Source organism: Balaenoptera acutorostrata, chromosome 2 (genome assembly GCF_949987535.1).
Source record: "Balaenoptera acutorostrata chromosome 2, mBalAcu1.1, whole genome shotgun sequence".
In the NCBI taxonomy this organism is placed as follows: domain Eukaryota; kingdom Metazoa; phylum Chordata; class Mammalia; order Artiodactyla; family Balaenopteridae; genus Balaenoptera; species Balaenoptera acutorostrata.
Window position 1 is genome coordinate 185,959,790 of NC_080065.1, and position 12,002 is coordinate 185,971,791.

Genomic DNA, 12,002 nt, shown 5'->3' on the forward strand with positions numbered 1-12,002 from the left:
AGCTGACCACAGGATCGTGAGCTTGTAGCAGCTGCTGTTGGAGCAGTGAGGGCTGGGATGGTTGTCACTCAGCAGAAGCTGACGGATACGCACGGGGAGTGAGCACCAGAGCCCGGAGTGGCAGCCCGGCTCTTGGATCCTGATCCCCACGTGGTCCCGCAGGAGTTAATTAAATAAGAGCGATGCTGCCAGAGAAGGTGAAAAACGCTGAGAGCGAGGAAGGGTTCTGGCTTTTCAGTTGGAAACTCAGCTTGTGTTTCAGCCTTTCTAATGGCCTTCGAGAAAACTCCCTCCCTCCCCGGATCATATACCCCAAGCTGGGAGGAAACCAGGAAAGACTGAGCGGCCGTGGGACCCACAGACCCAGGCTCTGTCTCCACTTTGGCCCCCATCCTGACAGACCCTCCCTCCCTTGGGAATTGCGCTAAGAATTCATTTAAACCTCTCGCCCAGAGCCTTGTGGGACGGCAGCCTGGCAGGTGGATAGAATTCTCTCTTCGTTCCTTAAGGGCAGAGGCCGGTGAGAAGAATTAAACGAAAAGTGAATCATCAAAACAAGACCTTCCCACCAGCCTCATGGAATCAAGAATTTCAAGGACACTGCACTTTTCAGGACACTCCTCATGTTTTTAAGCCAGTAAGTGGATAGTTCCTGGATTGTTCCCAAGGGCCTTCTGAGGTCTTCAAGCAAAAGAATACTTTTCTCTCTCTTTTTTCAAAAACTTGTGGTAAAATACACAGAACATAAAATTCACCATCTTAACCATTTTCAAGCGCACAGCTCGGTGGCACTAAGCACATTCACGCTGTGCAACCATCCCCACCATCATCTCCAGAACTTTCTCATCTTCCCAAACTGAAGCTCTGTCCCCATGAAACCCTGACTCCCCACCCCTCCCCCGGCCCCTGGCCCCCACCATCTACTTCCTGTCTCTGTGGATTTGACTCCCCCAGGGCCCCCCTGTGAGTGGGACCACACACTGTGTGTCCTTCTGTGTCTGGTCAGCAGAATAACGGCCCCATGACGTCCCCGTCCTGGTCCCGGAAACTGCAGACGTGTCATGGGGCAGAGGAGACTTTGCAGGTGGGATTGAGTTAAGACCCCTGAGACGGGGAGGACCCTGGATTCCCGGGGGCCCAGCGTCATCCCAGGGTCCTTATAAGAGGGAGGCGGGAGGGTCAGAGGCAGAGAGAGACGGGAGATGCTGCGCGGCTGGCTGTGAGGATGCAGGAGGGGCCGCGAGCCAGGGATGCGGCGCCTCTAGAAGCTGGAGAAGGCGGGAACCGATGCTCCGCTGGAGCCTCCGGAAGGACCAGCCCTGCCCTCGCCTGGATTTAGCCCCGTGAGACCCGAGTCAGACTCCTGACCTCCAGGACTGTCAGAGAACCAATCTGTGCTGGTTTAAGCCCCCTGTTCATGATGACTTATTCCAGTCACCCCAGGAGACTCACATCCTCAGAGCAGGGGGACCAGGGGGACCGGCCCATGGACACCAGGGTGAGGATGTGGTGGGACGTGGGGGCGGACCCGGCGAGACTCAGGCAGGTTGTATCTAAAGCCCCAAAACTGCTTTCCTGAAGGGCAGGGGCCCACATTTGGCTCCTGGGGCTGGAACAGAACTGCTGGAACCCCAGAGAAGAGCTGACCTTGGCCACCAAGGGGTACACCGCCGGGCCCAGGCGCTCCCCCTGAGGACAGATGCCCTCCTTCCTCAGATGGCCTGTTCTGCCCGACGCAGCCCCCCTCGACCTCAGCTACCCCTGCCCCAGGCGCCCTTGGGGACCCGCAGCCTCAGCTATTTCAGGCCACACAGCCTCCCTGGCCCGCGTGGGCCGCTTTCAAGATGCAGCTCTTAGAATAGCTGTGGCTGTTTTCCCTGCGGCGGCTGCAGCGGAAGGAGCTGTAAGGAGGGAAGGGGCCGGGGGCAGCAGGAGGGGACAGGCCCTGCCGGCTGGGTGTCACCAGTTGCTCCTAGCCTCTGGAGGCCCAGGCTGGTGGGAGGAGGGGGCTGCCGTCAGGGTCATTCTGGGGTCAAGGCTAGGGGTCCCATCACCATCCCCACGGGTTGGGGGGAAACAGAGGCAGGGCAGGTGGAGGGGCCCCTTGGCCACACAGAGGGGCAGCAGAGCCAGGTTTGAGTCTGCTGCCTATGGCCTTGTCCAGAATGATCTTCTCTGCGGGGGTTGTGCCCCTGGTACACACGCGGAGCCTAACTAAAGACCCCTCCAACTGCCCCTGAAGCCAGAAGGGCTGGGGACTCAGCAAGCGCTTAATAAGTGCTCTGAGCATGACTGACGGGGCCACGTGGGAGAACTGAGACGGTCACTCGCTCACTGAACAAGCACTGCTTGAGCACCTTCTGTATGCCACACTCAGGGATGTGAGGGACAGCCTGGGTGGGGCAGGGGCAGAGGCAGGAAGCAGCAGCCCTGGGGGCAGTGACATCACCCAGAGAAGTGAAGCAGGCAGAGGGGGAGGGAGAGGTTCAGGGTGGCCACCCACACCAGGCGGGGGGCGGGCCCGCAGCTGCTTTATGTCATGGGGGGACAGAAGGACCCCCTTCAGAACCCAAATCGAGCCCTTTTCTCTGCCCGGGGCTGGCCCTCAGACTGGAGGTTTCCCAGGGCTGGAGCAGGGCAGGTCTCCCCTGTTAGATTGGGATGTCCCAGAGGAAGGAGCCGAGCGTCTCCCCTCTCAGACTAGCGGGAACAATTACATCTGGAGGTGGGGGAGCTGGTCTCCTTCCTCCCTGGACCCAAGAGCGTTTGGCAACATCATAGGAACAGAAGGAGTCATCCCCAGCTTTAGACCCAGAAAACACAACGATCTCTGCAGGAAAATAAAAGCGGAAAAGAAAACCCTCAAGCCCAAAAGTGCATCCATCCTTGGGCTTGGCAGCATGAGATCTGTGGTTCTCGGATCTGGATTTAAACAGGAACCTATGTCCTAAGGCGAGGGCTCAGGACGGTCCGCTGTTCCCACGGGGCCACGGCAGGGCAGGGCAGGGGGTGGGCGCCTGGCCCCAGGCTCAATCCTCATCCTCGCTGGTGTGGATCCGGGCCTCCCAGCGCTCCACCATGGCGTTCTTGTGGCGGGTTACCCGTGTGGCCTCCAAGACCTGCAAGAGGAGGCACGAAGTCCCCATCAGGGTCCTGACGTCCCCAAAACAGCTCCCCTCACTGCTAACCCATAGGAGAGGCCTAGAGCAGGGGTAAAGCAGGACCATCCCCTCCTCTGTTCCAGACCCTCTACTCCTAGTAATAGTGCCAAGGAATGTGTTAACACATGCTGAGCTCCACAGTAGGGAAATGCCCGGGTCTGGCATTTTGGACTCAGCTCAAAGAGGGTCACAAATGTATTCCACAAATCCACTGAGGTAGCTGGCCTTCTACACATCTCAGATGAACCCCTCCCTCAAAGAAAATGCCCCTGTCTCGGGCCAAGTCAGCCCCAAAACCATATGGTAAAGAGGCGGCACATGGAACCTCTTTCCACAATCTGTGCCCATGACAGGCATCAAAAGCAGCTCACAGAAAAATCCACCTCAGGCAGACACTATCAATCAAGAAGATATCCAGGGAAGTCCCCACACCCAGAAGAAAGGCTTCTGACGGCCCTGATACAATAGGGCAGGGGGCACAAATGTGGGAGGGAAAGGCTCAGGTCCTCGCCCCCAGGAGCACACTCACCTCCAAGTTGACATGGTCCGAGGGGTTGATGCCGGCATACTACAAGAAAGGAACATATGTCAGCCCCCAGGGCCCTCTAGCCCTGCCCACCCCAGACCACCCCTGGACTCAATGCACAGCCCCCTCAGTCACCACTTGGGGCAGAAGGGAAGGTCTTCTCTGCCCACTGTCGTCCCCCCAAGTGCCCCTCAATCACCCCAAACTCAAAGCCATCCACCATGCTTTCCCTCATGCTGTTCTCCTCAGTGAAGCCTTGGTCCATCATTTGCAACTGTTTTCTCTTTGTAAACGTCATCGTAATAAAGACAGTTGACATTTATGGAGCTCTTGCCGTGGCCAGGCCCTGCTCTGAGGTTGGAAGGGGGCTGTTCTTATTATCATGCTCATTTTACAGAGGAGGAGACTGAGAGTCAGAGAGGGGTAGGGTCTTGCCCATCACACAGCTGGCAAGCAGCAGGGCTGGGACTTGAACCCAGGTCCCTGGGCTCTACTCTGCCCCAAACCTCCAGGCCAGTCTGTGAGCACCAGATTGGCGAGGCTGGAGTTGGTATTATTCTCCATGGTGTCAACAATACCCGCCCAGGGATGAGAGGGCCTCATGGTTATGAATGTGGGGTTTGGAGTCAGGCTTGGGTTCAAGTCCTGGCTTGGGAGCTCAGACTGTATGACCCTGGGCATAGGAGACTACAGCTTTCTCCAAAAAATGGGCCACAAAACATCCCTCCAGGGTGTTAAAAGCACAGTGCGTGCAGAGCTCTGAGACATCCCTCATGAGGCGTGGATAATAATCAGAAATAACAATGATGGTAATAAACGCATGAAAATAATAAGGATGATTTTGATAGATTGCCACAGCTCTCCTCCTCCAAGCAGAGCTGGCTCTCAGCCTTTGGCTCAGGGGGACAACCTCATGGTGGGGACCCTGCTTATGTGGCCCAGACATGAAGAGAGGCCCAGTTTACCCATTGTGCACCACACGTGTGGGGGATACAGGGGCACAGTCACTGGCAGGGCAGTAAGGGAGGCAGGTGTCAAACCCAGGTCACACCTGAGCCTTGCCTGACCTTCCCTGGCCCTAATGGGGAGTGTCAGACCTTGGCCAGGCCTCCAAGTGCATGGCAGGGCTCGAGACTCACCCACTGCTCATTCTTCTTTCTCTGCCTGGGAGCATCCTCAGCTGAGGCCTCTGCCGTCCACACCAGGCCCGAGTGCAGGTGGATGGGGGTGAAAAACTGTGACTCAGACACCGAGTAGCTGCCCGTGATGCCTGGGGTGGGGGAGGAAGGAAAGGGCATCAGGGAGGAGCCCAGAGTCTCCTGAGGGCAGAAAATTTGTCAGACCCCAGCCCAAGAGACACAGAGTCTGGCTAAGAGGCTGGACCAGTTAAGGAGATGCGTGAATGGACAGACAGAGCAGACAGCAGGTTGCAAAAACTGATAGACAGATTGACCAAAATAGCCAGTCAGGAGAAACTGGATCCACAGATGAGCTGACTAGACAAGGAGAAAAACATTAAAAGCCACATGGGGGATATTTTGCATTGACAAAAAGGAGCAATTGACCAAGAGGCTAGGACATCTGTAAACCTTTATGCACCTAACAACAAAGTGTCCAAACGCATAAAGCAAAGAACCCAAGGCAAAGTTATTTCTCCAAAAGCTACTGCTTAAGCAGACAGACCAGCCACCCGGGGTAGTAGACAAAGTCCCCCAGATGTCCCCCCACCCCTAGCCTCTCCTGGCATCCTCATACCCCTCATGCCACCCTCCTCTGCTCCAACCTTTGAGACTCTGAGCAAAGAAGCCCTTCCCAGGACCCTGCCTCACCAGATGCGCGGGAGGAGCTCCTGGATTCTTGGTCACAGCACTCGTCCGGCGGCGGGGAGAAGACCTCGGGGTACAGAGCGCTCCGCCGCTCCTCAGCCACCTCCCGCTCCCGCCGCAGGACACTCTCCACCTCCCTTTCCAGCAGCTCTGATGACTGGGACTTCTGTAGCCTCAGTGCCGGGGCCCCAGCCACCTCCCAGCCCCAAACTCGGGGGGCCTCAGCTTTCTCAGGCTCTTCCGGGACCCCGAACCTCAGGGGACGCAGGCGGAAGTACTCCCATCGCACGACACCCCTGTTGGCGCGCAGGGGTCCCCGGGGAGGCTCCTGCTTTGTGCTTGATGGTTTTGCAGAGGATCCCGAGGGATGCCTCTGGGACCCCGTGGCCTTTGGAGAGCCCGCAGGCCTGGCCTCATCTGCGGAGAGACCGCTGGGCTTGCGGTAGGTGTGGGAGGCTGGGGGTTCTCCCGGGGGCATCCGGGGGCTCAGGTATGGCTGGTAGGCATCAGGTGGGATGCGGTTCACCTTCCTCACCTCTGGTGTGGGGCTGGCTGCGCTGGCGTCTGGGGTCGGGCTGAGGATGGAGTCTGAGCTGTGGACTCTCCTGAGAATGGGCCGGGGGTCTTCGGAGAACCAGTCGGATATGGACGCCCGGCCCACCTGCAGGCCCTCCCGCCGGTGGTCCTCCTCACGCTGCGACTCCTGAGCAATGTCCCGCTGCACATAGAGCGATGGGCGCCCCCTGTGCGGCCGCGGGGCTGCGGCCAGGCTCACCTTGCTCAGCAGCGGCCTGGCCGGGATCTCCAGCAGCTCCTGGTGGCTGGCCGCCCGTCGCAGCCCCCTCTGCTCCCGGAGCTCTGCCTCCCGCTTCTGGGCTAGCCGGATCTCCCGCTCAATGGGCGTCTCCTTGGCGGGTTCCGGGGACCCCTCCTGGCACCAGGAACCAGGGTCGTCCAAGGCTTGGGCACCAGACCTGGCGGGCAAACCGTGGACCCTCTCCTCTTCCGTGACCACTTCCTTCGCCTCAGGCTTGACTGGGACGACATACCCATTGACCAGGGGTGGCCCGTTCAGGGCCTTGGAGGCCTGGCTGGCCCCAGGTGAGGGGTCCCGAGGAACCCCCGCACGGGCGTGGGTCACCCCGGGTGGGGGGTCCCGAGGAACTCCCGCACGGGCGTGGGCCACCCCGGGTGGAGGGTTCGTCTGCTCCAGGCTCATGAACTGCCGCCTGGCTGCCAGGAAGTCGATCTGCTCCGTGTCGATCATGTTCTCCTCCAGGGGCGTGGACTGCGGCCGGCCGGGGCTCCCGGGCTCCCCGTGGTCAGGGGTGCCGTGGAGCATGGCCACCGTGCCGCTCTTCCTGACTGCCTGGTCCTGAATGACCACCCGGCGCTCCCACTCCAGGTCACGTGGCCACCAGGGCGGGGTGTCCCTGGCCTCCAGATGGTAGGCCTTCACTTCCTCCTCCTCATCGTCCTCCAGGCAGGGCAGCCGTGGGGCCAGCTGGCCGGGGAAGACACGCAGGCTGAGGGATGTCCCCGTCTGCGCCGTTTCCAGAGAGGCCTTGTGGTCAGCAGGCCATGCCAGTGGCTCATCCTGGCCCCAGTCGCTGGCCACGGACCCCACGCCCACCAGCTCAAACGTGTAGCTGGTGTCGCCTTTCAAGGCCATGCCGGCCACACGGGGTGAGTGGGGGATGCTGAAGATGGGGTATCTGGTCACTCGGTCCATGTTCTGGGGGTCTCTGCCCAGCAGAGGATCCCAGGGTATAGACGATCTAGGCTCACTGAGGGAAGAGAAAGACATGTCAGTCACCAGGTCAGAGCACTTGGGGGGAAGTGCAATCCCTCTCCCTTCAAGGGCAAAGTCCTGGCCAAGTGGCCTCTGTGACCGGTTCAGGGAAGGGTAGGTGACCCAGCCCTGCCAATCAGAACATTCCACCCTTTGGCCTCTGTGATTGCTTCAGGGATGGACATGTGACCCAACCTGGCCAATGATGTGAAATCCTGGGACTTTGCAATTAATGTGGAAAATTGGACCCTCTTCCTGCTGGGCTTATGAGGCTGGCTGGATGAGGCTGAGAGCTGTTGGGGGACCATATGTGTTCTCTTGTGTATGCACCTTGCTTAAGAGCACCCCCAATCCCAACACAGCATCCTAAAAACATTGAGCTCCTGGATCCAGCCACACCTGAATCCCTGTACTGACCCAACAACTCGGCCCCTGTGTGTCTAACATTTGCAGGCACCCCTCCCACCTCTTCTGCCGGACACTGCACACCCTGCCGGGTGAGCCTCCCACCCAGTTCACCGTTTCCAGACCCAGGGCCACCCCTGGACAGCCTCTCTCCCAGGGCACACACACCCTGAGCTTCCTTCTGTGATTTTTTTCCATCTGACATTTACAGATGAGCCCAGTGGGCCTGCCCCTCTCTGGGGTATGTCAAGTGGGGAAACTGAGACCCAGAGAGAGGTGGTGATGGGCAGACTCCCACATCTTGGTTCTCTCCCCTGCACCTGTCCAGCAGGACACCTTGTCCCATCCCAGACAATCCTCCTCCTCAGCACCATAAAACCAGGCTGGGCTAAGGAGCGCCTTGGACCTTGTCCTGCTGGGCTGGGCGACACCCTGACCCAGTGCTCCAGGGGGCCCAGCCCCCCTCCCAAGAGTCCCAGCTCCCTCTGAGCACAGCTCCAGGAGCCGTCGTGAAGGCCCGGCACCTGCTCTCACACCTCTGTGACTCCTGGCATCCTCACACCCTTCCCAGGGCTCTCAAGACCGCCATCCGGCCTCAGGCCAAACCCCCAAACTCTGCAGGCACCAGACCCCAAGGTCGACCCTCTTCCTCCTCTCTCTGCCAGAAGGACCCTTATTTCTGCTCCGCCACAGCCTCCTTAGCTACAGCCTACAGGACACCTCCTCCAGGGAGCCCCCCCAGATTGTCCCCACCCTCAGAACCTGTGGCCTGATCATCCTTTGTGTACCCAGCCCGGCACAGTGTGGCGCCACCTTTTTACAGCTGAGGAAAGGAAGACAGGCTGTCCTCAACTCCTCAAGCAACCATGGTCCCCGGCCTTGGCCCCCTGGTGCCACCAGAGCTATTGGGTCCATCGCCGCATTTTTACACCAACTTGCTTGTAAAAGCTAAACATGGTTTTAAAAAGAAAAATGCAGACCCTCCCTGAACTGGAAAAGGGGCATCAAGCACATAAAATCGATCATGGGGAACCATGTTACACCTAACGCAGTATCACGCCATCTTTCAAATATTGAAACTATAATTAAGGAAACAATATTAAAAAACAAGCAGGCTTGGGTAATAAATCCCAGCCAAGCGGGCTGAGCCTCTGTCCCAATGACGAAAGTGGCTGGGGGTGCACATGTCTTTGAAGGGAGAAGGTTGTATTTAAGGCCTGTCACCTCCCACCTGAAGCCATCAGCCAGGACCCTCTCTCCCTCCCAGTGGTCCAGGTGAGCATATCCTCCCGCAGCCCGGAGTCTGGTACACAGCAGGTACACGGCGGCTGACTCTCACTCTGGGTGCTCAGGGCCCAGGGTTTGGGCTCATTCTAGCCCAGACCCGGCTATCCCTCAAGGCCACCCCTCCAGCCCACCCCTCCAGCCCCAGCCCACCCTGGACAGCAGGTCTGGTCCCCGCGCCCTGCAGCTCCCCTCGGAGGGCAGGGGTGGCAGGACTGACGCAGAACCATTTGCCCAGTGCGTGGCCAGAGGCTCACCCAGCAGGATTTATAAGCCACATTCCGGGAAAAAGAACCACACGCCCAGAGGGTGTCAAGTCTCCCGGTGGGTGGGGCAGTGTGGGGGACTGCTCCTTCCTCAGCCCATTCCTTCTGGGTGATTCACTGAGGTCAGTGGGGTGGGGTCCCCCTCGCCTGCGTCCTTGGGCAAGTCTCCCTTCCGACCTCAGTGCCCACGCCTGGGCAGTAGGTAGAGTCCAGAGCGCACAGCTGCCACCGCGAAGGGCTGCCATGCAGACTCGGCACCCTGTCCCTGGTATACAGTAGGCGCTCGATAAATGCTTTCACGGCAGTGGCTGATGTTATTATTTATACCCTGGATCCACCACTGATCTCAAAGTGACCTTGGGGCAGGCATTCCCTCTCCAAAAGCCTCAGTCTCCCTGTCTGTAAAGTGCGATGTTGCTGACCCCACCGCCGGGTGTGGGGAGGAGCAAGGAGGCCTGAGTGGGTGCCTGGCCCAGAGAAACCCTCGGGGAGTAACGCCCTCTTGGAGGCCTCGTGGACTCTGTGCAAATGAGTAGTAATAGAGCTCAGAGCCTCCCAGCTCCTGGTGGGGCTCCTCGTAATTGGGCATCTCACACCGGCAGTTTTTTTGCCTCTCATAAGAGCCTGCGACGAGGGGACCATTCTTGTCCCCAACATATAGCAGAGGGAACCGAGGCCCAGAGAGGGGTCACACCAGGCAGTGACAGAGCAACAGGTTCTGAAGCCAGGTCGTCGCCACCGACTTCCCTCCAGGAAGCCCTCCTGGATGGCTCCTCCCCAGCCCCAACTCTGTACCCTGTTGATACCAAAACTGAAACTGGGTTTATGGTCCCTGGTACCACACACCTGCTTCCTCATCACCGCAACTGGCCTCCCGCCCTGGGGCAAAGGCCTGCTGGAGGGGCCTGGGGCTCAGACAGGGCAGGCCACACAGCAGGGATGGCCTCCTGGACTTCTTCTTCCGTCACTCGGGGCTACAGTCTCCGGGACCCTGGCTGGCAGAGCCCCAACCCCTGGACACACCTGGACACTGGGCCAAGTCTCTGAACCGGCCCCACAGGATCCCAGCTGCCCTCCCAGAGGCTGGACACCTCCCCACGCTGACTGCCCCACCCCCGTCCTATGAGCCCCCTCCTATGAGCCCTCCGATCCCACGGGAGGGTTGTAGGCTGCTCAAGGCCTCCCCAAGCGGGGCTCTGGCTGGTGCTAAGCGTCTCCCCAGAAACCTCCAGAATTCCCAGAACCAGTGGGGGGCCCTGTGCCTCTGGCCCTGGGGGTGCCGATCAGGCCCCTCACTTAGAAGGTCAGGGCTCAAGGCCCCTTGGATTTGGGGTCCTGAAGCCCAGGGTGGAGACTGGGGACCTGGCAAGGTTCAGGGATGGGCCTCTGCTCTCCCGGGCGGGTGCAGCATGGGAAGGGCACAGACCTGGCCTCAGAGCCAGCCAGCGGGTACAGAGCGAGGGGAGGCCCCCGCCAGCCCCTGGGACCCCACTGAGTCCGGAGGGGGCTGAGGGTGGGGCTGGGGGCTCCCTCCCTGTACCCTGAAGGCCCCGCCGGTGAGCAGGTGGTGCCGCTGGCACACAAACCCCCATGCCAAAAGCAGAGCCCACCCCACTCAGGACCCCCGCCCGCCCAAGCCTTGCGTCCATCCGGCCCCCCCATTTCCCCAGACTCACCTCTCGGCTCTCAGCCCCAGCAGCCTCCAAGCCTGGCTCTGACTCTGTGGACGGCACAGGGGCCTCCCAGCCCCGCCCTGCCCCAGGTTGCCAGGGGACAGAGCCCCGCCCTGTGAAGCAGGTGCACCCCCTCCTCCCAGGCCCCACCTGGGCTCAAGAAACAAAGTCCAGAGGAGGAGAAAGACGACACCACAGAGTAGAGGGCAGGCACCACGCCCACGGTGCACGGCCCCTCGGCCCCCAGGGACCCCAGCCCACAAAGTTGCAGCCAGAACTCACCCAGAAACCTTCCAGCTGCCGTCTGGCTTTCCCATCACCTCTCAGCATAGCTCAGAGAGGGGCTGTCCCTTGCCCGGGGTCACATGACTGGTCCACGAACCAGCTGCTGTTTCTCAGAGGGGGGGGGGGGTTCAAGTCCAAACCCCCACTGTGCCACCTGGCTTAACCCACCCTTTGGGGCCATTTCCCCAGAGAGCTCCTTTCTGGGACCAGCCCAGCTTCCTAGTCTCTGGGGGTGGTTCAGCTGGGCCTGGGTTCAAATCCCCCTTAACCACTCTGAGCCTCTGTTTCCTCCTCCGGGAAATGGGACATCACAGGGCTGGGAGATGCCCCCAGCCCACTTCTACATAAAGGGCCAAATGAGGACATAAAGGCGCCAGAAAGCGTTGGGATGGGCAGGGCCCGGGCCCCACTGACAGAGGGAGGCACGGAGGCTCGAGAAGGGTGGTGGGTGTCCCAGGTGCTCGGCTGTCCTCACTGATTCTTGGTCGAGGTGCAGAGGACCTGCCAGAGCCATGGGAGCCCAGTGTCTGCGGGAAAGTCAAGCCACTGGGCACAGTGGTCAGTCTATGGGGGAGGGGACACAGTGGATGGGGCTTCCGTTCCCCGGGCTAGGGCTCTGTCCTGACCTGCCCCTTGGCTGACTGTGGGACCCCCTCTGAACCTCAGTGTCTTCTTCCATCCAGTGGGCCCCCAGCTCCGAATCTGGCAGGGCTGCTCATGGGGGGAAAGGGCAGAGACTGGGTCATCCAGCATGTTGGGGGGCACTATGAAGGTGAGGACTCAC

The 12,002-nt window shown here is 59.9% G+C and overlaps 1 protein-coding gene across 1 annotated transcript; it reads right to left on the reverse strand.

The window, feature by feature from the left end:
• Positions 1–2,882: 2,882 nt before the first annotated feature.
• On the reverse strand, positions 2,883–10,950 carry MISP (mitotic spindle positioning). Its single transcript, XM_007176647.2, has 5 exons — positions 10,937–10,950; positions 5,517–7,300; positions 4,827–4,957; positions 3,691–3,729; positions 2,883–3,119 (listed from the first exon to the last, which is right to left on the reverse strand). Exons 2-5 carry the CDS (start codon positions 7,243–7,245, stop codon positions 3,030–3,032), a joined length of 1,989 nt encoding a protein of 662 aa, XP_007176709.2. The 5' UTR covers positions 7,246–7,300; positions 10,937–10,950; the 3' UTR covers positions 2,883–3,029.
• Between the last annotated feature and the right edge of the window lie 1,052 nt (positions 10,951–12,002).

Coding starts and splice junctions, on each gene's coding strand:
- MISP (XM_007176647.2), bottom strand. CDS start 7,245: ATGGACCGAGTGACCAGATACCCCATCTTCAGCATCCCCCACTCACCC. Junction 4,958..5,516: donor GAGCTCCTCCCGCGCATCTG/GTGAGGCAGGGT, acceptor CCCCCACCCCAG/GCATCACGGGCAGCTACTCG. Junction 3,730..4,826: donor GAAAGAAGAATGAGCAGTGG/GTGAGTCTCGAG, acceptor CCTTTCTTGTAG/TATGCCGGCATCAACCCCTC.